Here is a 26,520-nt window from a genome sequence, read left to right as displayed (position 1 = left end):
CAACAATACACCCCAGTGGAGATTTCTTGGATTTCATTTGTTCTTAACTCATACTGTCATGTTTAAATGGAGCCTGAGTAATTAATTTTGACCCTTAATTGTGTCAAGGAACAAAAAGTCGGGAAAAAGTAATAAGCTACTCTGCATTGTACATCTGTTTGACTATCTAATCTTTGAAGGATATATTTTGTGGTAGTTTCAGCTGCTGAATAGCTTGTGTGAACGACATTCTCACTGAATACTAAGTGAACTATAAATACTTTTCTCCTCACTCTCTTTTCTCAAAATTTTCTTTATGCTGCAGTAGAATGAGATAATGTTGTTGATTAAATGGGATTTTAGATAAATCATAACTGGAAAATAACCTTAAAGAATATTTTATATAACATCTGGTCGGAGAAGTACAAAATAATATTTCTATTTCAATCTACAATCAATGTGCACTGTAAAAGGTAAAAATGCAGATGCTATCATGTTGAGCTTTTTTTATATGATCTAAATATTAAAATGACTTTTGCTGGTTTAATTTAATTTTGTATAATTTCATGCAATTCTGAAAGCATTCTGCGGTGTGACACGTATAATTCAAAGTGCCCTCCCCTCCACCCCATTTTTCTACAATAATTATAAGACATGCATAATTTATAACTTCATAACTGAGAGGCCCATGCAATGCTGACACTGATTAATGCATTTTGTTCTAGGCCTGTTAAGTTATTAAAAGAAATACATAAAAAAATGCAAAATATACAAACATGAGCACACCTCTACTACGATTTGACATGTAGCCTAGCCTATATGACATTTTTTTGTGGGGCTTTAAGTCAAAAAGGACTAAGTGGTATGCGTTTATATACTTAAATAAAATAAAAATAGCTTAAGTAGATTAAAAACAAAATTATATCTGAAAACGTTTGTCAATTAAATAAAAACCAGTTGGGCGTAACCAAGGTGCTATAGGGTGTAACTACGCAGGCAAGAAGCCATTGTTGTCATGGGAAGAAAGTCGAAAACAGAGTCGTCGTGGATCGTTGTGACTGTGAGTTAAGTTATTAATTAACTTAATTAACTTTTTTTTTTTAAATTACATTTGATATTTAAAGGCGCGTTTTCTTCAGGTCAAACGGAATAGGCTAACCCAGAGAAAACATCTTGATATTGCTCTAGCGTTCTCTTCTAACGCTTTTTGGAAAAAATATTGCGTTATAGCCTGTGTATTCGACGTGCAAGACAAATAGCCTATATATTTGATAGTTACACCATTTGAGATTTTTATTTGGTTTTAATGACACCATTCGTTCTTAATGTAAAGTTCACCCATCTACAATATCGATGTTGAAAAACGTCATTAAAATGACTAGACGTCTATTTTCAGTCAATAACATAGCCTAACAACACAGTGGAATTACAGCAATTAGGCTACCTATCATCAGTTAGCCTCTTAATTAACCATCTTATTAATTAACCTTTCTCACAGCATTCAGCGCGACAAAGTCTGTTTACCGAGAGCTCCAAACAACAACCAGTCGAGTGATGAGGTGCTCGCGAGAGGGGGATGACACCAAATTCACGTCCACGCAAAGTTTCTCAGCATTTCATCTTGACACGCTCTGCCCATCTGTACGCATGAAGTCTCGTTGAGAGAATCAGACAGATGCTGATGCTGTTACATTGAGTTTCAGCATCCTCCTCCTCCTCCTCCTCCTCCTCCTCCGTCAGTCGAGTTCGGGCTCTCCGCCGCACTGTCGGTATCAGCGCATGGAGAAAATACAGCTGGACTGGTAAGATTGCTTCTATCGTGAATATATCGTGCTGTAGAGGATTAGAAATAACATAAACTCAGTTGTATGCATGATGTGTGAACATCTGAGCAGATTTGCGACATGAACACAATTTAAAAGCGTCTGGAATTTTAATGATTCCTTGCATTTCTGTGTTGAGTTATGCAACTGATTTTATCATCTGAATCTTCGCATGTGATATGAAATGTGTGTTTATTGACTTTTAGATAAAAATAAGCCATGAATTTATCAGAATAGCTAAATGATCCTTGAGGTATTTTAAAGAAACTTCATTAAAATGACAGAAAAAGTCATTAAAAATGTGTGTCCAACAATCTAGTGAGCAAATTTTTTTCAAGTATCTGAGCATAATCTCAATTCAGGAAGCATTATGTGAAATGTTGATATCTGTTGATGGAAATTATAAGTGAAAGGTGGTGAGAGCATTTTCACCTTTTCCACCAAGTTGGAATTTGAGACTTGATAGAATGATCTAGTAGTTGACAGCTGAACGTGATGAGGAAACAGTCGGAGCAAATAGTAATTCTGGGAACGATTAACCACAACCGCACTAGAGATTTTCACTAGTGGGATTTAAAATATAATATTTGGCTTGTGTGCTTGTCAGGGTGCATTAAAAATATAATCTCAGAAAATAATGAGTGTTGTTTTTTTTTTTTTTTTTGGTCAAGACTAGACACAGGGATTGTTCGGTAATGCAGCTTGAGAGACAAAAGATTAATGTTAGGATGAGAGGTATGTTATTGCACTTTATATAGATTAAGAATCCTTCCAGCCCTTGTGGAGTGTTTATCATGGTGTCTCTCTCTCTGCAATTTGATCGACAGGTGTGAAAGGAACATTCATTAATTCAAAACACTCCACTTATTATCTAACTTAACCCTAACCCTAACCCAGACTAAGTTAATGGTTATTACACTGTCCTTTCCTCTTAAAATAGACCATTCCTGGAGATATTCTCATGACCGTATCACGATTCAGACAGACCCTTCAGTGGTGTGGGGCAGTTGTCATCTAAGTCACCATAAGATTAATTTTCAGACGGCACCTCCCCTCGCATTATCCGGAATTCAAGGGGTTGTGCTTGTAATCTTCAATGTTATTGCATATTAGCAACACTTCACATTGAACTGCATTTCATAGAAGATTACATGCACAAGATGCAAGAATGGCAGGACATAATTTTAATCTCTTTTTGAATAAAAATATGCACAGAAAGTATTAAGAAACAATAACAGATGGCCATAGCAGTTTTAGTTTATGTAAAAAGGAAACCTCAACTGGTGGGTTAATATTCATAGAAATAGGGGGGAAATGATGCCCTAAATGTACTAAATAAAATGCATCTAACCATGTACGCGTGTTTAGTTGGGGTAGCAATATAAATAGACATGTCAATTTTAAAAGGGAGAAGAAATGCAGCAAATGTCTTTTGCTCTTGACGTCGAAGGCTCAAATTTATGTAAATTGGTTGACGTCAGATAAATTAGGTTTGCGTTATAAGAATTATGAACAAAACTTCAAAAGGTAAAAGAAAATACAGGTGTAGTAGACTATATCACAATGTGGTGTAAGGGTGTGTTCACACTTGGCATGCTTGGTTCGATTAAAGCGAATCCTGGTGGTGTTAGTGCGGTTCATTTGAATAAGCGTGAACGCTGCCGTCCGAACCCTGGTGAACGCGAGATCGCTGAAAAGATGGGTCTCGATCCGCTTCCAAACAAACTCTGTTGCGGTTTGAATTAAATATGAACGAAACGTGGACCACAGACATGTAAATGAACCAAAAACAAGACATGATGTCACGAGATGCGACAGAAATGGACAGAATGCTCAAGCATACCTGTTTTTTCTCGTCATAGTCGCGATGTTGCTAATCACAGGTTGTCAGAACCGCTTCTCGTCACAGCTGATCTTCGTTTGTGTGTGACGGAGGGATTCCTGCCGCTGTTTTAACTCCTTTACACATTTTATAAGCTCTTCACGAGTTCTCAGCTGGCCAAAATATTAGCATTTAGCCCAGAACAAAGCATTGTTTTGGATGTTCGGTAAGTTCAGTTGTGAAATATACTTAAAGGGATGGTTCGGAGTAAAATCAACCTAGGGTCCTTTGCACCATGACCTCGAGCCAAACACCCCCCCAGAAGCTTTTTTTTCCCTTGGTCGAACATTATTAAAGTTAGAGCTTATTTAGAGATATCAGTGCAGGCGCTAATGGGTCCAAGGTTGTATCTCATAAATTACCCCACTAACCTTATGCATCGCTTTCTGCCTGGACTTTTACAGGCTTTTCCCAAATCACGGAAGTGACCTCGACGTCCAGGTTAGCGGTAGCAGAAGCCATCAGGCAAGTGTTATTTAAATAAACTCCTGATGTACTTACAAACTTTCCAATGCCTCGTTTTATGAGTACAGAACCTATTTGTTCTACTGTAGAAGTTTGGTGCCATTCTGGGCATTATTAGTGGGGTAATTTACGAGATACAACCTTAGATCCATTAGCGCCTGCACTAAGTGATTCGGCTGATATCTCTAAATAAGCTCTAACTCTAATAATGTTCAACCAAGGGAAAAAAAGCTTCTGGTGGGTGTTTGGCTCGAGGTCATGGTGCAAAGGACCCTAGGTTGATTTTACTCCGAACCATCCCTTTAATAAAGGCTGAACAACCAGGTTGTGAACATATCCCTATGCCTTTAGATTTGGTATCTTTAGGCTGGTGTTAAAATGCCAATGTGAATGCTAAGCGGAGTAGCGGACCATCATTAAATGTTTGTTTTTTTCGGATCAAACGAACCAAGCGAACCGAACTACAATTGTGAACACACCCTAAGAGGTGATTTTGGGTTGGTCTGGTTCATACTTGATGTTCAATGTAAAATCTGCATCCTGCAGCAAAACAAGTTGAGAACCGGGGCAATGTACAGGGTGTATTTCTATAGATTGTAGACCATTTATTAGTCATGTAGGCCTACCTTTCATATTTTTTCTGCAGAGGACCAAGAGGTTCAAGGTTGAAAAAAGAAAAAAAAGTCTTTACATGTGCTCTGTTGAGGGATTTCATAATGAACAGAGATCATACATATGTTTGTTGGATGTGAAACCACATAAGCTAGTGAGGGGAAACTTTCCCATCCTTAAAAGGCGCTGATGAAAACATCAAAAGTCAATGATGGATGTAATAGATTTTGATGGATTGTCAAACTTCATCAGTCGAATGAAGATGAAGTGTCTAAAAAAGCTATATTCTTATAGGACGCTTGTGTTATGCTTTAGCCGTCCCCCGGTGCATTTTCAACACCCGTTTTCCAAGAACCAAGGTGACACCAGGAGATTCACCCTGCAGCAATTACTGGATGGGGTGAAGTTGGAGATGATGTGTGGCCTGAGTTTTTACTACAGCCCCGTGGCCCAAAATCTGACATTTTGAAGAAAAGCTTGTATTTACGCTTGTCTTTGATGAAAAATACACTGCTAAGATGCATCTTAAAATGTAAAGGTTCAGTCAAAAATCAACGTCATGTTGATTAAAACCTTTATCTGTGAATGAATATGGATGCTGGCTGCTCTTTTTCATACTTAATGGATATGTGTTTTTAAAACGGTTAGTTCCAATCCTTGATTCGATTGGTCAATAGCTGTGTTTTATTCACGATAAAACACGGCTATAACCGCTTCACCCAACGGCTATATATCACTACACAACACCCCTAGCAACCACTCTTAGCAACTTACACACATGTTTGATCTCATTGATATTGTTCATTAAACCTAGAGTAGAGTATTGTGAGGGATCGAGTAAGCGAGTGTACCTGCATTTACAGTAGACAGCATTTTCCTTCAGGTCAGTCCTATATTCATGATTTAAAAAAATCCGTTTGAATGTCCGCTGCAATATCTTGTCCTTTTAACTCTATACATTGTCAGTTGCGTCTTCCTTCTCTGTGATCACAAGCAGAGCCCGTCTACAGAGAGCCTATCCACTCCCTATTAAGTCCTATTGTACCGAATGTTGGTTGTAGTTCCACCAGAGTTCCACTGGGGGCGATCGCCCATGAGTGCAAAATGAATGGGAGTCTATGGGGCTAGACGGCTAAATTTGTCTCTTTCACCCGATTGCCGTTGATAAATATCAGATTTGATTGTAGGTTTTGCAAGTTCAACATGGGTTATAGGTCGAAAGTTGAATGAACGAGTACTTATGTCCTTTCGATTTCTTACAGGTTGAGTTGTTGTTGCCCATAACACGCTAGCATTCTGCTAATGAACGCTGATTGGTCAGTGAAGGACTGATTACGACCAGAGATACCGCTTGATGACATCGTGGCATCCGAAGCGGGACCAGAAACAAACAAAGCAAAAACTCTTCTAGCACGTGTATTTGTTTTGTTTGTTTCTGGTCCCGCTTCGGATGCCACAATGTCATCAAGCAGCATCTCTGGTCGTAATCAGTCCTTCACTGATTAAATTCATGTACGGCAATCCTTCAGTCACTTTGGTGCGTTCGCGCTCTGCACTTTCTTTTCTCTCGTGGCATCGACAACCGTACAGCAGTATCTCTGGTCGTACGATGTGTATGACGTCATTGACATTTTAAAAGACTTTTTAAAGCAAATAAGTGACTTTAAAAAATCTAACACCCCGCAATGTGTAATTTCTTTGCATCTCCTTTTGAATACAACATTCAAATTACTAGACAAAAATTTATATCCTGAGAAAAGTGGATTTTGATTGGTATAGCGCCATAGACCTCCATTCATTCTGCACTTGTCCTGTGAGCGCCCTCATATGGAGCCAGAGTGGAACTGCAAACAGTTCAGAAGCCGGAAGTTTACTGAGAGTGAAACTTCTCGCCTTATTAGACATTCTCTGTCACAAGTTTGAGTCCTTTCAATGTAAAAGTCTTTTCTACTGACTGACTCACTCATTAAGACAGTCTTTGTCTCCATCTATTGGTGAAATAATGTATGTAACCTCTGTTGCTGTTTACGGTCAGGGACTATTTTTTTTTTCCAGCGGAAGGCTTTTAGTGATTTTACTTCATGAAAGTTGCATAGAAACATATTTTTCGGCTTTAATATGTGTATTGTGTGGTAACAGTTTTATAAAAGCAATAAGGCTAGTGCTGTATCATGAATAATTCACGGCAGAAGGGGTTGCACAACGCCCTTCGGCCGTGACTTATTCACGATACAGCACAGCCTCTCGTACCTTAGGGTCAGTATTTTTTTCATGTTTTTGAAAGAAGTCTTTATTTGATCAAAAATACAGTACAGTAATATTGTGAAATATAAATTCACAATATCAAATATTATTTCACAATTTAAAAGAACCGTTCCCCGTTTGAATATATTTTCAAATGTTATTTATTCCTGTGATGCAAAGCTGGATTTTCAGCATCATTACTCCAGTCTTCAGTGTCACATGATCCTTCAGAAATCAGTATAATATGATGATTTGATGCTCAAGAAACATTTATTATTATTATCAATGTTGAAAACAGTTGTGCTGCTTAATATTTTTGTGGAAACAGTGATGCGTCTTTTTTCAGGATTCCTTGATTAATATAAAGTTCAAAAGAACGCCATTTATTAATTTTAATATTTTATTTTTACTATCACTTTTGTTCAATTTAATGTATTCTTCCTTGCTGAATTAACTTATATAAAAAAAATACTACCAATCCAAAACTTATTAATGGTAGTGTGTGTGTGTGTGTATGTATGTACATGATTTTAAGGATCTGTTGAAAGAGAATAGTGACCAGGTTTAAGGGTGAGTAAATGACAGCATTTTAATTTTTGGGTGAACAGAAACGGCTCCTTTTAAGGTATTTTAATACCTTTTTCCCCACATAGCTTTATACTTTATTTCCTGCTATTCATGTCCTCCCAAATAATAGACTACGCTAGAGCAGCTGTTCTTCAACCCTGATTTTCCGATAAATTGACTTGTCTCTGTGTAGTTGGCCTGCCCAGATGGATTTAAACCACATCGCCTTGGGCCACTTTGTGGTATTTCAGCAGTGTTATTACCTTCAGTGTGCATCCTGTGTAGTGAATTGCCCTTCCACCATCCTATAGGGAGACACATATTTATGGAAACTCATGTGTTCCTCAGAACTGATGTGAATCAACTTCAGCAGAGAGCCAGGCATTTCCTCTTCAATCAGAGGGCTTCTGTGGCCATGAACCCGCATCAATAACACTGTTGTTCAGCTGCATGTGCCACATGTCATTGTCCTTTTGCTGAAGGTCGAGAGAGCCCATGTCAAAGAAAGAGAGAGAGATAATGTCCTGCTATCCAAGGTTGTTGAAATGTGTAATTGCCATCTGTGTAAAGAGCATAATGAGTGGAAATGTGTTTGTATGGTCAGAATAGCTCAGGGATACAATTCTCAATCAAGATGTGATTCCATCCTTGACAGCTACATTATATCATTTTTTTTTAAAGATTTCTGAAAAAATTAGAGTTGGAAAAAAAAGATGTCTAGATGTCTCTAACTATGGTCTCTCCTTGAATGCAAATTAGTTTTCTTCATTTATATTATTATCCATCAGGTGAACATGGTCAAAACAAATGGTCAGATGATTTAGAAAAGCACTAGCACAATGTAGCTCTATTCAAACAAAAATGTTTTTATATGCTATTTGAGCAAATCAACCTAAATGGTTTACTTACAGTTGCTGTGTCATTCCAAACCAAACCTCTGATTTTTTCTTCTATGAAACACAAAAGAAGATATTTTCAAAGTGATTTGACACCACTGACATCGTAAAAAATAAACTAAAAAATAAAAACAGGTTTAGAACAACATAAGGGTGAGTAAAGATTAATCTTTACTCTTCAAAGATTAAATAGGAGAAAGTATTTTATCGGAGAAAAAAATTACACACTTCAGCAAGACAATTATTTTAATGAATGGTTTGATCACTCCCGTTATAATTTGTTGATTTGACAGTTCCATCAATAGTCTGTTTAATCAGAGGTTGTGATTAGCCTGGCATAACTCAAGGTCATTATGAAGCTGTCAATTTCCCAAGTGACTCGCAGATGCTAATATGAGTCAAATATATTTTCTAATACCGAGAGGGCAATAAAGTACCAAAAAAAGGTTGCCAGAAAAAAACATTAATGTTCCACTGAGTTGGTAATGGTATAGTAAAGGTAATACTTGTTGTCTGACTTTGATAGTGGTAGTTGTCATTAGCTTATTAGCTGCTCTTCGAGCAGTCCCGGCGCCAGGACACACCACATGGGGGGGCTTTTATAATTCTCAGGGGGGCTTGCGCTTGAGATCATGTGAAGGGGGATGGGGGCGAACCGCAAGCCCGAGGCCCTCCTCATTGGGTAATTTAGTCTACTTCATTATCACGGGATATGACGTGCGCAATGTGAATCGTTGTCCATCATTTTGCGAGAAATTGTTGATAAAGAAAAAAGTCACTGTGGCAAGCAGGGCGGGGCCGAGAGCTGTGGGAACTGAGCGAGGACGGTAGCCTGATTGCTAATGAGTGTCACCTGCGCATCACACCGGTCTCAATTTTCACAGAGGAGCACTGGAGGGACCAAAGGAGAAGTGATGACAGTGAAGGACAAGAGAGGACCAGGCCTGGACTATTTGTGTTTGGTTTTATTTTGTTTATACGCGGCAGTCGTCAGTGAGGGGCTGCCGCTTTAATTTTGCCACCAACAAGGTTTAAAGGCTCAGGGAAGAAGGAGGCGGGAACCGGCAAACGATCAACGTAAACTTTAATATCAACAATATCAAAATAAACAAATAACAAAACGAAAGTAAAGCGGCAGCCCCTCACGGACGACTGCTGCACAAATATAAACAATACGCAACGTAAAGTCCAGGCCTGGTCCTCTCTCATCCTTCACTGTCACCTCCTTTTAACCTCCCAGATTCAAGAGAATGACAAGAAACATGCAGCTACAGTGAAAATGACAGGATCCAAATCATGAGGAAAGATTTAATAAACTATGCCCAATCCTGACCTGTTCCTGGAGATCTGCCTACCTGCAGAGTTCAGTTCTAACCCTGATCCAACAAGCCTGTCTGTAATTATCAAGCGTCTTAATTAGCTGGTTCAGTTGTGTTTGATCAGGGTTGGAGCTAATCTTTGCAGGAAGGTAGATCTCCAGGAACAGGATTGGGTGCCCCTGTACTAGAGCATCTGTCAAACGTCTTCAAGGTTAATGGAAGCAGAAAGCAGTTTGGCAAAATTCACTCTTTTGTTTTCTGACTGAATCTATCTGACCTTGTAGACAGTCAGCAGCCCACAAATGGTGATAAATGTCCTGTTGTGTTTTGGCTTCCTGTGAGAAGAGTTTTACATAAGCTTTAGTGAAAGGAACAGTTCACACAAAAATTAACATTTTGTCATAATTTTCTCGTGTTGTTGCATGTTGTTTGGCTTTTTTTCTTGGAACACAAAAGGAGATTTTGTTGCCTTTCAGTGAAAGCGGATGGGCAGGGGCTATCAAGGCAATATATATATTATAAAAAAATTAGGGCTGTCAAACGATTAATCGCGATTAATCGCATCCAAAATAAAAGTTTGTGTTTACATAATATATGTGTGTGTACGGTGTATAATTATTTTCTCTATATAAATACACACACATGCATATATATTTAAGAAAAATGTGTTATTTATATATAAAATATTTATATATAATATAAATTATATATAATATAAATATATATACACAGTATATACATGCAAATATTTCTTAAATATATACATGCATGTGTGTGTATTTATATATAGAAAATAATTATACACCGTACACACACATATATTATGTAAAAACAAACTTTTATTTTGGATTCGATTAATCGGGATTAATCGTTTGACAGCCCTAAAAAAAATACATCAATATAATAGTATTTCAAATGACTTTTATGAGTTAATTCAGGTCTTTTTGTTTAGCAGTGGTGGTCACCATTTACGTTCATTGTATGGACCAGCTTGGACATTCTGCTATAATTATTATTTTTTAAATATATATATATATATATATAATTCTGCTTAAAAAAAAAAAGTAATACCGGTTTGGAAATGACATGAGGGTGAATAAATAATGACAAAATCTTCATATTTGGGTGAATAATTCCCTTAAGTGTCCTTTTTTATTTTTATTATGTACCTCAGCTTGATTTAGATGCCTGCTAAAAATACTTGTTTTCGTTCATTTTTGGTGTATTCATTTCTTTTTTTGTCCCAAACGACAATGCATTTGATTTGCACAAGTAGTGAATCTCTGTGAGCGGTTATGAAAGCATGTCGCTCAGACTTGTCTGTGTGATATGAAAATTAGATGATTAATTTTGTTCTGCCTTATATAATTTCACACACTCCCTTAAATTCTTGAGTCATTCTCTCCACACACACAAACCTCCGATGCTGCTGCCTGTGATATATGCCAATATATTTCAGAGAGACAGCATGTCAGCGCTGTGGTAATATGATATTTTGTATCCTGTGAAGGACACATCTATCAAAGATATCACATATCAGTATATCATATTCTCATATCTGACCTCTATCTTAGAATGTAGTGCTTTTAAAAATGCTGGGTTGTTTCAACCCATGTTTAGAGAGATCTAACATATAGGGAACGGAATAGACTATTTAGACTGACAACCTAGCAACCACTTAGAACAGTTTAGCAACCACATAGAAATGCCCTGTCAACCTTGCAGAACACTCTAGTAATCACCTGGCAAGCACCCAAAATGTCTAGAAGCCACATAGCAACACCCTAGCAACCATTTAGAACACTTTGGCCACTGATAACAGTACCCGGGCAACCACCCAAAATGTCTAGCAGCCACATGGCAACACCCTAGCAACCACTCAGAACACCTGGACCGCCTTGTAACTAGGGTTGGGTATCGCTTTAATTTTAACAATTCTGATTCTTATTGATATGGTCATTCACATTTATTCTAAGTCTTATTGCAAAACATTTCATTGTAGCTGAATACCATGAACAAAAATCAGCAGGCTAATAAATAAGACTTACACAAGGAATTTTTGCCTATGGACTCTGTATAGTATCGGGAACTATTCAATATGAGAGGCGGCCTTCACATTTTTTTGATGTGTGCGCAAGACAGAAAACAGAACGTAAGTCTTCTTGCGCTTGAATGGTTTAAAATCATTTGAATGCACACAAAGGAATCGATAAGAGGAATTTAATTTGATTTGATTTTCGATTCCCAACCCTACTTGACACCACCTAAAATGTCTACCTGCCACAAAGCCACACCCTAGAAACCACTCAGAACACTCTATTAAACATCTGGCAACCACCCAAAATGTCTGCAGTGGCCTACTAACCACTTAAGCTGCTTCATAACAATGTCCTAGCAACCACTTATAATGTCTAGCAGCCACGTAGCTACACCCTTGTAACCACTCCGAACACTTTGCATAGCAGTGCCCTGGAAATCACCCAAAACATCTAGCAGCCACGTAGAAACACCCCAGAAACCACTCAGGCAATGGCCTAGCAACTACTCAGAACACTTTAGCTACTGCATTGAGAGCCCCCTGGTCTTGTTTTGCCAAAAGCAACATACTCTTTTGTGAAATGCAAATTGTAGAGCACTTCTTTAAAAGATTATGTGTGATAAATGATGCTCTTTAGAGCTGTGAAGGATTGAAACTGTGGAGTAGATAATCTCAGTAAGGCATTCCCTGAATCAGCTTCCCTCTCCATGTGAGATGAATGACGTAATAAGCTGGTGTGAAACTCTTGACAGTTGGTTTGGAGGAGCGAGAGGATATTAGCCGCGGCTTAATTACAACACTTACTCAATCCAAGTGAAACTCAGAGTGGCCGGCTCGGGGAATAAATTAGCTAAAGTGACTGCGAGAGTAAAATATTTGATGCGATTGATACCAATCTGTATGCATTACAGAAGTCAAATGAAGTCACTTTATATGCAGTGCTTATTCAAGTATGTGGAGTAATAGAACGAAGGAAGGAAACAATTCTACAATTTCATCTAAAAAAATGTTTTTGAGAAAGCATCCCTAATACATACTATGCAAACATATATAAGTCGTCATGAAATCAAAATAGACACTATCTACTTTCTTAGTGGACATTTACTAGTGATGTGGTGAACAATTAACATGTGCAAGTTAATACACAGAAAAAAATAGTTTGTCGTGGTAAACTTCAATCAAAATCTAAAAAAGTTGCTTCCACTCTGGAATGGCGTTCCTTCTCCGATGTTCCTCCAGAGAGAGAGAGTTGCGTCAACTGACCGTTTTTTTTATTTTTTTTACAGCAATGGCGGCTCATGGAGTTTTCAGAAGTAGCAGCAAATACATGCTGCACTGTAGACTTGCAGCATAACAGACAGCTTGTAATGCATCTGTGTATCTTACATGTTCTCCTATTTCTTGTTATGTGCAAATAGCTAGGACAATGCAATAGAAAGATGTATTTTCTATGAATGTCACCGTATTATTTGACAGTGTCCAGTTTTTCTGTCTCATGTTCAATTCAGACTGCTAACTAAAGCATAATTTCTTTTGCTATGGCACGGTAGATTCAGGAGCATAGCGTGACCACAAAAATATTTGGTTCTATTTCATTGAATAAGGTTCTCAATGTCCATCCCTTCAGATTGACTGAGGTTGACAAGGTAAACCGGTCAAATACTGTGTAAAAATGTGCTGATACATTGGCAGCTTTTAAATCAGTAGTTCGTGATATGATTATTTTTATCACTTCATCACATAAAAGCCATTTGAGGCCAAAGAAAAGAGAACTTGGAGATAAAAGGGATAAAGAGAGAATACTCATGAGAGAGACCTCCATCTGTCAGCTTAACGGACAAGATGACCTGTCAACATCCCAAGGGAGTTTTTGCAAAGAGTATTAGTTGAGTTTATGCCATTATTAGAGCAGAACGAATCAGATGTTTTGGTGGACATATGCATAAACTATTTTATGAAATGATACAGTGAAAATACTTTAGAGAGATTTGCAGTGTTTTCTCCTTAAACAAGATATGTCTGCTCAGATTTCAAGTCCACAAACATCTGTTGGATTAAGGGGTTTAACCTCTCCCAGAGATTCACTTGCTGAGTTAAATCCTTTCCTATTAAATCCCTCCCAACATATTGCCCATTTTAATGCCAGCTAACGGTCTTTACATGCTCCTTTTCCTCCAGGTCAACCAACTGGCCGTCTGCGAATAAATGCAAGGACCTCAACAATGAGTCGACTTTCTTATGGTGTTTGAAGAGTGGACGCTTCTGTGAACTCCTAGCTGCTTCTCATCCAACTTTGGGACTTATGGAGGCCTCTCCAACCTCAGACAACATCAGCAACACCTCAGCTGTGTTGGGCCAGAGAACATGGGTGGATTCCAACGTGTGCCCTCCCTCTGTGAGTGGCACAACCCTTCTGATTGTGGCCTACAGCACTGTTATAGCGGTGGGCTTGGTGGGCAACACTTGTCTGGTCTTCATCATATCCAGACAAAAAGAGATGAGAAACGTCACCAACATCCTCATCGCCAACCTCTCCTGCTCTGACATCCTCATGTGCGTGGTGTGCCTCCCCGTGACGGTCATCTACACGCTCATGGACCGCTGGATCTTGGGTGAGACGCTGTGCAAGGTCACGCCGTTTGTGCAGTGCATGTCCGTCACGGTCTCCATCTTCTCGTTGGTCCTGATCGCGTTGGAGCGGCATCAACTCATCATCCACCCCACCGGCTGGACGCCCGCGGCAGGCCATTCGTACCTGGCCGTGGCCGTCACCTGGATGGTGGCCTGCTTCATTTCCCTACCCTTCCTGTCCTTTAATATCCTAACTAACGCCCCGTTCCAGAACCTCAGCCTGCCGTTCAACCCATTCAGCGACCACGTCATTTGCATGGAGCTCTGGCCGTCCGAACGCAACCGTTTGGCGTACACCACCTCGCTTCTGCTTTTCCAATACTGCCTGCCCCTGCTTCTCATTTTAGTCTGTTACTTGCGCATATTCCTGCGTCTGCGCAGACGGAAGGAGATGGTGGAGCAGGCCACCGAGGCCCGGCAGAGAAAAGCACGGGGCGCTCAACGCATCAATGCCATGTTGGTCTTAATCGTAGTCGCTTTTGCTCTCTGCTGGCTCCCGCTCAATGTTTTCAACACCATCTTTGACTGGTACCACCAGGTGCTTCCTTCTTGCCAGCATGACGTCATCTTCTCCGCCTGCCACCTGATGGCCATGGCGTCTACCTGTGTGAACCCGGTGGTGTACGGCTTCCTCAACACCAACTTCCAGAAGGAGCTGAAGGCGACGCTCCAGCGCTGCCATTGCGGCTGGGGCGTTCCGGAGACCTACGAGAGCTTCCCGCTTTCGACGGTGGCCACAGATGTCACTAAGGTTTCGTCCATGCAGCAGGGCTCTCTGGGCAGATCGGAACAGTGCGCTCACTGCTAAAGAGACTGCAGGAACAGAGAAGAGAACAAGGGGAGGGGTTGAGAATGAGCTGGCACTGTTTCCATGGAGATGTGGAATTGCTATGTGGGTTTCTGCACCAGTTCATACCCAAGAGAGCTAAAAACAACCTCTACCAACTGTTGCCGTGTTTTCCGGGGTCCAGGTCTGCGTGTTCCTACGAGGAACACAGCGTGATGTTTTGTTAAAGACAGCTACGGTAGTCAGGGCGTCATTCCTTTCCCCAAGTACGACTTGTACGGGATAAATGTTCCATCAAGAATGTGATTATTCCTCTGATGACGCTTTCAAGCTGTTGTGTTATGAGAGGAAGGACTGATTTATGAGACTGGATTGTTTTAGCGCTCATTGCGCGCCAGACGTTTCGCATCAAACAGGAAGTTGTTGATAAAATGAAATTACTTTTCATGTTCAATTCTTTTAGTTCTTTGTTAAAATCTCTTTAGCAGTGAGTTGGTGCCCTCACCAAAGTATTTATTCTTTTCATGTCAGGTTTTGTTGTTGTTGTTGTTGTTTAATGAATTAGAACTATTACTATTTATTGTGTTGCTTTGGTGAGATCGCTTACGCTGCATTTGAACTTTGAATTGTGCCTCTGTAATGTTGGGAAATATATTAAACGTTTGAGCATCGGTGTTAACAACACACCCGTCTTCTGCTACAATAGATACATGACTGTACCAATGCCAGTTTGGTATTACACATTTTCTTGACGATTGAAGTCAAAGCAAAGTTAAGTTTCTATAAAAGTGTTTGGTGTTGACGTTCTTGTTGCCTTATGAATACTAGTTCTGAAAGCGCAAATAAATTAGGAAACATGACATCCATGTACTTCTGTTCTGTCACTTCTTGTTTCTCTTGTTACACTCTCTTGTGTGGCGGCATCCCTGGTAATTGCATTGAACGCTCATTCTCCAGCTCATTACTGAAGATGAAATAATTTGCATATACAGCAGGAGTGTCTGTATTACCGATGCATGAACCACTAAGTGCATGTTTACAGAAAGAAATCTTTTATGCAAGTAACATTCCACCTGAGGCATCTTCTTTTTGATGCCCGTCAAGGTATCGAGTCGAGTTTGCCTATTTAGAAACAGATTGCCATCTGAGAGGCAATTTTCCTGGCTTGCATAACGGCAACAACATAACAGCAATTTCATCACAGACACAAGAGTAAATGTTTTCTAGCATTCCTGTGGTGATGGAAAAATATGGGGAATATTAAAATGTATGATTTTCATTTTACAGATGCTTTAGCGACATTGCATTCAAGGTATAGCTTAATGTGTGTGTGTGTGCATTTATTTAGAATACTTTTTTTAATAAAAAAAAATTTCCTTCTGATTTTTTGGGGGTGAAATGTAACCTTGACATGTTCTTGTAAGGTTTCATGTGATTTTTTAAACATAATCATTAACCGTAAAACGTATAAATGTTATTTTTATTCAAAAGTTCATTGGTCAAAAGGGCATCTTACATTTTGTCATAGAGAGTTAAATTTATGCTAGCCCATGCCGCTCTTCAATACGCTGTCCGTAACATGACATCCCAGGTGATAAAATCACAGCCATTCTTGCGTGAACGGTGTCCAGGTCAAGGAGTCCTGTTTAGAGGTGTTACTAATTTCAGGCCACTTGATCTGCTGTCCACGTGTCCCATTTCTTTTTCACTGCTGCCGCGGTTTCCTATTAAAGGAGATGAAACGTGTGGCACGCAGATAAAAGCTTTTTGGCTAACCTTGTTTTCTTGATAAGATGCACTTATTTTAAATTGCCATTGATTTCCAGCAGGTCACTAATAATATCCGAAAGTGAAGTGTTTGAAGACAATCCATTGGTTCGTGTAGGATATGTAGGCCGAAGCCTCTGGGGACGCACCAGCAAAATAGAGCTTAAAAAACGGATAATCATCATTTGTCCAGAGGGATTGTCACTTGCATCTCCTATCTGTTTTATAATTCTCACCGCAGTTTATTAGCTTGCCGTGGGTTATCTGCAGTCTACTCTACTCTAATGAGCCCCACTTTTGTTATTTTATTCATACGTCATATAAGTAAGCCCAGCAGCTTTGATGTGTACTGCTTGATATGACAGAATCTCCCCTATAGTCTTTCTGCAATCAGATTTACTTGCTAATGCAGCACATTTTGATAGTCTTTGATGTTTGAGGGCAATGCCCCAGCTATATAGCACTTTTTCATGTTTATTGGATAAATTATTAAGCTAGAAATACAAATTGTAACATGGAAATCTTATTCACTTTTTTTTAAATCATATTTTCACAGTTAAGTTAACGTAGTGGTTAATTTATCCATTTAGTATAAGCCAGTTCCTCAATAACATCATCCTTCTGGAAGTGACATACTTTTGGTGGGAAAACAAAGGCTTGAGCATCAGTAATGGATAGCAACGGATTTCATGAATTCTGTGACGTTTTGTGGTATTATAGTTATTTTTCCCATTTTATCATGATATTACAAAAATGTATGTTATAAAAAAAGCTAATACAAATCCTTATGAGCATTGGCTAACTGGATAAAGGGCCATTTACACCAAGAACAATAACTATATTGATAATTATAAAACGGTTAGTTCCAATCCTTGATTCTGATTGGTCAATAGCTGATACCAGCGACCAGAGCCTATTTCTGAAAGTATGATATACTGTTTTATAGAAATACTTCCTTAAAAATACAATAGGAATGAATGTTTATGCTTTGAAAGTTACAGATTACAAAAGGTAGGCTAAAAAAAGACCCACTTATGTTATGAGTTATAATGAGTCATTGTTATAACACACTTTTTGCTCTGGTTCTGTTTATAGCTACATTTCCACATACTGTCATTTTATAGTAGCCTAGGTAAAGTAGCCTAACATAGCCTATATGTGTATGATTCTAGCTGTTGTTATTTTGTTTTGTTCAGTTCTTAAGATGTAAATCCAAAGTCACATACATGTATTCCCAAAAACTGCTTTTTTTTTTTTTTTACACATTATAGCAGTTGGATATTTTAGGCCTAGGTGTCTCTTTTTATGTTCCTTTGCTCTTTACTTTTCATTATGGCTCAAAGTACATTTCTTTTCATCTGGATCATCAAGGTAACCACTAAAAATATCAGAAAATGAAATGTGTTCTACTTCGATGCTGTGACTTGAATTTCGACCCTCATTTTGCCTATGTTATGCATCTTCAGCCATCCAAATCCTTTAATTTCATATCTGGCTGACTGGCTCCATACAAATACATTAAATTAAGGCATTTACTTACAACTTAATGTGCGAAGTAGGCCGATTACATCGTAGGTGGCCTATGTTTATAAGTGACAGATGCATTGTGGGGTTTAAGATTTTCTGCGTCATGAACGTTCCACTGTCTGACTGTATGTTTGACAGCTGTGATAAAGCCTGACTGTCTGCCGTAGTAATACTTGGTAGAGATGTTTAAAAATGAGCGACAAACAATCCCAGAGGACTGTTTTAGATGCGGCTGTGAGCGGGGGTGTATTTTTAAACCCAAATGAAGTCATCTCGGGTGAGCCGATTGTGCTCCCCCTGCTGTCTTTTCTCCCAGCCAGCCCTTTACCATCTGCAAACTTTTACATTATTCATGTTTTTTCAGAAATAAAGAAATAAGAGATCAGAAGCAAACCAGAATATTAATGGGGTGCCTTTACACTCAGTCTTGTCTTCGCCATTCCTTCAAAACGCAGCCGGAGTGCTGCCATGATGTGATGACGCTCGCTCTCAGCGTGAAGGAAAGCGCGGGAAAATTCTACGATTTTGTATGATAAACACTTATGTTTAGATTTACAGTCTATGGTTTAGATAGACATCACTGTTCTGCGTTCCTTAACCCAAAAAAGATTTCCCCCCATCGTTTACTTACCCTCGTATGGAAGCCCTAGAGTCCACGGATTAGTATTCTTTCTTGTGATCACGACAAAAGTTGTTTTCTCATTATCACGATTTAATTTTCGTTAATCTCGACATAAAACATTTTTCTCTAAGTTACACAAATAAAATGTTTAGAGTACATTGATTGAACAGTGATTAATTAGCCCATAGTAGCCTAATTTATTTATTGTAGACTTTATTATTAATTGAAGCAAACTTTTTGTTGAAAATATCCACAATAGGCCTAAATGAGGCCTAAACTGTCTGATTACCAACATTCTTTTAAATATCCTCTTTTGTGTTCAACAGAAGAAAGAAATTCATACATGGTTGGAATATCTTGAGGGTATGGAAGCCCTAAAAGGCCATAGATTTGTTCCAGGTTTGGAACAACTTGAGGGTGAACTATGCCTTTAAAATATGATCAACACTCACACATTTATTAGATCCTCTCAGTATTTTCATTTTCATGCGGATCTTATGAGACCTGTCCAAGATCAGAGGTCTTTTTTTTTTTTAGCCCAAATCAAAAGAGATTTTTATATTTGTTTTATATTATGCATGTATTTTGCATAAAGAAAATAAACCCAATTTTTAGCACCATTAAGATTGGTTGGATTGATACATTATTTTCATATACATATATTTGACAAATTCTCCTTTTCACTAATGTTAAAATTTTAAATTTATTTCTGATTTCATTTATATTGCATATGCTACATCATATTATATACATATATTTTTATTTTTATTGCAAAAATTAAATAATATGGTAACACTTTAAAGTAAGTTTTCATTTTTTAAACATTAGTTAACTATATCAGTTAATATGAACCAACTATGAAAAATATTTCCAAAGCATTTATTAATCTCAGTTAATGTTAATCTCAGCATTTACTAATACCTTAAAGTTGTATCTGTTAACATTAGTTAATGAACCTGAATTAACAATGAACAGTTGTATTTATATTAATTTATATTAACAAAGATTAATAAATACTGTAACAAATGTATTGTTCATTGTTAGTTAATATTAGTTAACGCATTAACTAACTTAACTAATGGAATCTTATTTTAAAGTGTTTCCAATAATGTTAATATTTTTATTTTGCATTTTTACATGAGAAACATTGAAAACAATGACAATCACTAAAAATATAATAATAATAAACATCCAAGTGCATTACAGCTCATTTGAATTCGGTCTGTAAATACATTTAATACATCACAAATCCAATGCAGAAAACAAAAAATGTAATAGCTCTAAAAAATATATCTTTATGCAGAACATTATTTCTTATTTCTTTCATTTTTGGAGTGAAATGATCCAAATGTTTCCATGTTGCACCTCCTAATCATGCAACCAAAAATTGGTTTTATTTTCTTTAAGCAAAATACATGCATAATATAAAACAAATATAAAATCTCTTTTGATTTTGGGGTCAAATATGACGTCTGATCATGCAAATTGATCTTTTTCCCCAGGTTGTACCACCTTTATCAAAAACGATTACAGTAATGCATCAAAGTCAAAGTTTCTGGGTTTATTATCTTTATTAGTAATTGCCTTTAAAGAGCAAGTGTGTATTGCCTTCAAATAGAATCAATAAACTCATTCTCATTCCATGATTCTGCTGGTACATTTGCAGCATAAATGACAATGTCTTTCTTCACCAGACATCAGTGCACAGTGCAGTTTCCAGCTTTGTTTTGGCGCCATCTGAAGGTGCATTTCGCTACTACAAGCACTTCAACACCCCAGCAAGAGTTTCTCACAGATGAAAGAATTTCAGCCATCATTGCATTATAATAACACATAGCAAACGTGTTTGTGCTATATTAGAGCCATGTGAAGCTGAAAAATGATGTCTTTAAACATCCGTAAATATGTATTTGTATTCTGCGAATCCTATACTACAGTTCATTAGTTGATTTCCGTAAGTGCATCCTCTTCATTCATTGCTACTGTCTTCGTTGTCGTCCTCGACAGCGCCGTCTGCTCGTCCCTCGGGCTCGGGGTAATTCAGGATGTGTCTGTTGGCCTGGATGAGGTACTGCTGCTGTTTGAAATACACTTTCAGCACTCCCTTAATCACCACGAAGGCAATGCCACCCTGGAAGAGGAAAACTGGGTTAGGCGTTGCACTTGTTAATGTAATTCCAGGTTGTATGGTAGGCGCTCAGGGCTGTGGACTCTCACCAGGATGGTACGCTGCAGGTTTGACGTGACTCTGCGGAACAGGAGACGACCCACCAGGCTGGCGATGGAGGGGAAGATGAGGGCTCCACACAGGGTGCGAGACACAGAGAGATGGTCTCCTCCGTATCCGCCTTCTGCTGGGGCGCGGGGCAGAGCACGACCCATCCCTGTGCAAACAAATGATATTTTGTGCTTCAAAAATGGTCTACGGTATGATTATGACAGTAAATCATCCATTCTAAGATGCTTTAAACAGTTCACACATAAATGAGCTATCCATTTTAATATGTATACATATTAAAATGGGTTTAGAATGAGAGGGTGAGTAAATGTCAAAATGTACATTTTTGGATGGATCAGTGTTATTTTAGTACTATCATAGTATTTATTAATATTTTTAATTAGCTTTTATTTAAAAAATAAAACATTTTTAATTTCAGTTTTAGTCATTTTAGTACTTTAACGACTTAACTGAAAATATAAAAATAAAAGTGAATTAAAGTACTAAAATGACTTAAACTGAAATAAAGCTAAATATAGTTGCTTTTTTAAAATAAAAAAGACAAAAGCAATTAAAAAGTGAAACTTCAAACTAAAATGAAAACTGACAATAGAAAAATAAAAGCTTTCATTTTCATCTTAGTTGAAGTTTTAGTCATTTTATGTTTAAAAAAATATATTTAGCTTTAATTTATTTTTATTTCAGTTAAATTGAATTTTGTCATTGAATTACTTTGCTGAAACTGAAAATATAAAAGGGAATTTGTTGAAGTACTAAAATGACAAAAACTGAAAAAAATAAAGTTAAATATAATAGTTTAAAAAGAAATATAACAAAAGCAAATAAAAAGTTACATAGAAACTAAAATTTCACACTTTTCATAAAAAATAAACGCTTTGTTTATATTGTTTGAATTGTTTAAATAAATTAAATAAAAATAAATTAAAGATTAATCTAATTGTTTTTTAATAATGACAAAAGCAATTAACAAAATGACTAAAACTTAAACTAAAAAAAATAAATAAATAAAAGCTTTAATTTTAGCTTAGGTTATAGTCATTTATGTGTTTTTTTTAAATAAAATGTAAAGCTTTTTTTATTTCCGTTTTAATGTTAGTAATATTAGTACTTCAGCAAATTAACTGAAAATATCAAATTAATTAAAGCAAAATATAATAGCTTTTCTTAATAATAACAAAATGACTAAAACAAACTTAAATCTAAATGAAAACATACAAATAAAAGCTTTCAATCTAGTGCTTTTGTCATTTTTTATTAGTTTTTTAAGTAATATTTAGCTTTAATTTCAATGAACGAAAACGATTTTTGATCGTTTTAGTTTAAGTATAAAGAACCTCAATGAACTACAGCCCAGTCTCACGCGGTCTTCCACATACCAGGCACAAGCCCGCTGAAGATCTGAAGCTTGGAAGAGTGTCGCTGCCAGAGCCGCACTACGTAATCCTCCCAGCGGATCATTTTCCCCAGTACCAGCATGACGGGGATGGTGGGTAAACCCATGAGCAGGAAGATAGGATCCGCACGCTCCATCACATCCAGACCCTTCTTATGCCCCACCACCTGAAAACAGAGAAGAAAAAGTGTTCAAAAGAGCCAAGGAGAGCCAAGCTCCTTTCTTCCTCCTGTCTTCAACGCACCTGCATAACCGTGACGGCACCGTAGGTCACGGCCGACCAATAGACAGTGCCCACCACGACTCCAGCCGCAGCGAACGGACTGGCCCTGGACAGAGCTCGATCGACCTGCTGGAGGAAGTACACCAGAGGCCCTGGAACAGAGACACAACCACACATTTAACACTTCCCTATTCACTGTCCAAAATAACAGAATGAAGGAATATTAGTCATTAATAAGCCCACACAGCATCTGTGCACTTATGTCACATTTTATGAGCTAATTTGTCAAAAATGAAATACATGATGATGATGTGCTTAAACGGTAAGTGAAAATGAGTGCAAAACTGTTATAAAACAATATTTAGTATTACTTATATATTATTTAAATACAGAGGACATATTCAGAGTGTGGGTTACTATACTTGGCCTTCATGTCGTGGCACTTTTAAGAGCAATTATTAATATTTTGAACATTTATTTTGACTGGTTTCATTTTAATTTTAACTTGCTTTATATGCTTTTACAATTTTTTATTTTATTTTTTTACAGTTTAAAAAAAAATGTATAGCAATTTTACTTTTTCAACTTTCACTTATTTTATTTCAGTATTTCAATTTTCGTTTACTTTTAAGTTTAAGTTTTTCATTCATATTTATATTTAATTTATCTCAGCTTTATTTCAGTAAAAAAAAATTGTTGTTGATAGTTTAGCTTTAATTTATTTTTATTTGGGTTTTAGTAATTTTTGTATTTCAGCTTACACTTATTTTATTTCAGTATTTCAATTTTCGTTGACATTTTTTAAGTTTAAATTTCCCATTTAATATTTATATATTTTAATGCATCTCAGCTTTATTTCAGTTAGCAAAAATGTAATAGTTTAGTTTTTAACTTGTGTTTATTTGGGTTTTATTTGATTTTTGTATTTCAAATTACACTTATTTTATTTCAATTTTTATTTTAATTTTAATTTTTCATCTAATATTTATCATTTATCTTAGCTTTATTTCAGTTAACAAAAATGATTTTTAATAGCTTAGCTTTCATTTATTTTTATTTAAGTGTTTAGTTTTAATCTTCAACTTACACTTATTTCAGTACTTCAATTATCATTTACATTTTTAAGTTTATGTCTTTCATTTAATATTTTTATTTACATGAGCTTTCTATCAGTTAACAAAAATTATTTTTTTAAATAGTTTAGTTTTACTTAAAGGGGGGGGTGAAATGCTATTTCATGCATACTGAGTTTTTTACACTGTTAAAGAGTTGGATTCCCATGCTAAACATGGACAAAGTTTCAAAAATTAAATTGTACGTTTGAAGGAGTATTTCTGTGCCAAAAATTGTCCTTCCGGTTTGTCACAAGTTTCGGAAAGTTTTTTTCGAGTATGGGTATGTGTGACGTCAGATGTAACGGAATTTCCTTATATGGGTTCTAAGGGCACTTCTCCGGTAAGATCGCGGCCGCGCGCGCACTCGTAGACCAGAGAGAGAGAGCGAAAGCAGTTCGCCATCAAAGCGCCCTGCCCGGCTTTTGGGAAGTCAATGTCACCAAAGAAGTGTGTTTTTGGTTGCCAGGGCAAGACAACCCTGCACAGATTCCCAAAGAACCCGGCGTTAAGGAACCCGTGGATGGAGTTTGTTTTTCCTGAGCATAAACGGAGTTGTGTTGTAAGACTGTTTGTTCTCTGCATTTCGACGATGATTGTTTTATAAACAAAGCCCAGATCGACGGATTTGCAGATCGTCTAATGCTTAAGGATCGAGCAGTCACAATGATAAAGGTTCGGTGAGTAAAACTGCTTCTATTGTGTCTGTGTGTTGTCACTAGCTCGGCGCGTTAGCACAGCTAAGCTTCGCCCACACGGCCCGCCTCCAGCCGCTCGGTTTTTTCCGGAAAGACTCGGTACAGCCTATCTTTCTTTTATAAATATAATAAAACTAAAGACTTTTTGGAGATATGAAGGATGCCATACTACTCTATAGGTACTCAAGATTAACAGGAGATTGAGTGAAAATGAGCATTTCAACCCCCCTTTAATAATAACACTGGTGGAAAACAGAGCTAACAGTACCACATTCTTATCGGGATAAAATGATCCAGAATATTTTGGTGCAATAAGGATATGCATAAAATATGTAAGAGTCCATGACGAGACATCCAACGAAAGAGGAAACCGGTATCAGTAAGTCTCCCTTCAAAAAGGTGAAGTGCAAATACTAACCCATTTTGGGGAAAACTATATGATATTCAGTGCCACATTGCGGGCAGCTGACGGCTCCACCACTGTTTCCCTTCTGTTTTTCATCGAGCCAACGCTGTAAGCACGACTGATGGATCCACTTAGTGCAGCCCTTACAGCGGCACGGACTGACCCATTCTGCAGCACGATCCTCCTTCTCCGTGGCAAAACAAACCCAGCAGTGCCTGTCGTTGGACGACATGTTAGTGAGCACATATCTAAGAGCACTACTAAACGGTGATTCACAACTAATGGAGAAACTCACTTCTCTGGAGGTTCATCTACACAGGCCATCTTGTGTCAGGTTTGATCCACGGTCTCCAGCTCCAACATGAGTGAGCCAGAGCAGGCTCAGTGTACAACACCTGTTAACAGAGATCATTAGACTTAAATACAAGAATATTTGCTATATTGCATTTTTTTATTCAATGTTACTAGGAGCTAAACACATAATATGATTGATCTTATATTAGGGTGGTCAGCATCATTTATATGACAGATATTACAAAATATTTCAATAAAAGGTATTTTTAAATATAGTATAGGATACCTAGCATGATAGTTATATTATATGTATTCTTCTAACGCCTGTCTTTGAATGAAAGATGCGCTATAAATGTTTTGCAGGTACATTATTATTATTATTTTTGTGTTAATCAGGCCTTGATCACGTGTGAATGTCAGGGCAGTGGACACTGCGCAAATTTAAATGTATAATTCAACACAATTATCCTTTGGAATGACTCACTGTAAACAAATCAAACAGCCCCATACCTCAACATTAAAGTTTTTACAGCAATAAACATACCACAACTGGTCATTCAGCCAACATTGTTAACTGAGTTCAAATGTAGATCCTCACCTGAAGATGTTTTGTAGATTAATCTTTTCTGATAGTCGTTTAGTTTGGATCTCTAGGCTGATTTGACACTTTCAATTTCTCGGAGGACAGAATAACAACCTCTTGAAGAACAATTTCCGGATAAGCTACTTCCGGTTGTCAAAATAAATGTCCCGAACGTGCTATAATATCCGTTTCACGTTTAACCGCGTATTTATTGTAAGAGAATGCTTAAATAAAAACAAAACGTGAATTAAGTGTGTTGGATAATTGTTAAAAAATGCAATATGCTAAGGAAATATTTATTACGTTTTTTTTTTTTTGCTACTGCAGTCGTTTGCTATTATCCTCTCCATTATTTTGCCCCTAAAAAAACAAGAAATTAAATACCATATATTTCCAATTACATATGAGCATAA

At 37.3% G+C, this 26,520-nt stretch overlaps 2 protein-coding genes across 3 annotated transcripts; one reads left to right on the top strand and one right to left on the bottom strand.

Annotated features, from left to right (window-relative positions):
• Positions 1–963: 963 nt before the first annotated feature.
• Positions 964–16,134, top strand: npy8ar (neuropeptide Y receptor Y8a). 2 transcript variants are annotated; one of them, XM_079861344.1, is made up of 3 exons: positions 964–1,039; positions 1,485–1,781; positions 14,004–16,134. In XM_079861344.1, the coding sequence occupies exons 2-3, from the start codon at positions 1,759–1,761 to the stop codon at positions 15,262–15,264; spliced, it is 1,284 nt and encodes a 427-aa protein (XP_079717470.1). In that variant the 5' UTR covers positions 964–1,039; positions 1,485–1,758; the 3' UTR covers positions 15,265–16,134. The 2 variants fall into 2 exon arrangements, with proteins under 2 accessions (XP_079717470.1, XP_079717469.1); XM_079861343.1 differs by having other exon boundaries at positions 985–1,039; positions 1,478–1,781.
• A 4,571-nt stretch (positions 16,135–20,705) lies between these two features.
• marchf5l (membrane-associated ring finger (C3HC4) 5, like) lies at positions 20,706–26,262 on the bottom strand. Its single transcript, XM_079861348.1, has 7 exons — positions 26,123–26,262; positions 25,526–25,625; positions 25,243–25,445; positions 23,036–23,166; positions 22,775–22,958; positions 21,377–21,543; positions 20,706–21,290 (listed from the first exon to the last, which is right to left on the bottom strand). Exons 2-7 carry the CDS (start codon positions 25,552–25,554, stop codon positions 21,129–21,131), a joined length of 876 nt encoding a protein of 291 aa, XP_079717474.1. The 5' UTR covers positions 25,555–25,625; positions 26,123–26,262; the 3' UTR covers positions 20,706–21,128.
• Positions 26,263–26,520: the final 258 nt, after the last annotated feature.

Source organism: Squalius cephalus (assembly GCF_949319135.1).
Source record: "Squalius cephalus genome assembly, chromosome: 24".
NCBI classification, from domain to species: Eukaryota; Metazoa; Chordata; class Actinopteri; order Cypriniformes; family Leuciscidae; genus Squalius; species Squalius cephalus.
This window is presented reverse-complemented; position numbering and strand designations above follow the sequence as displayed.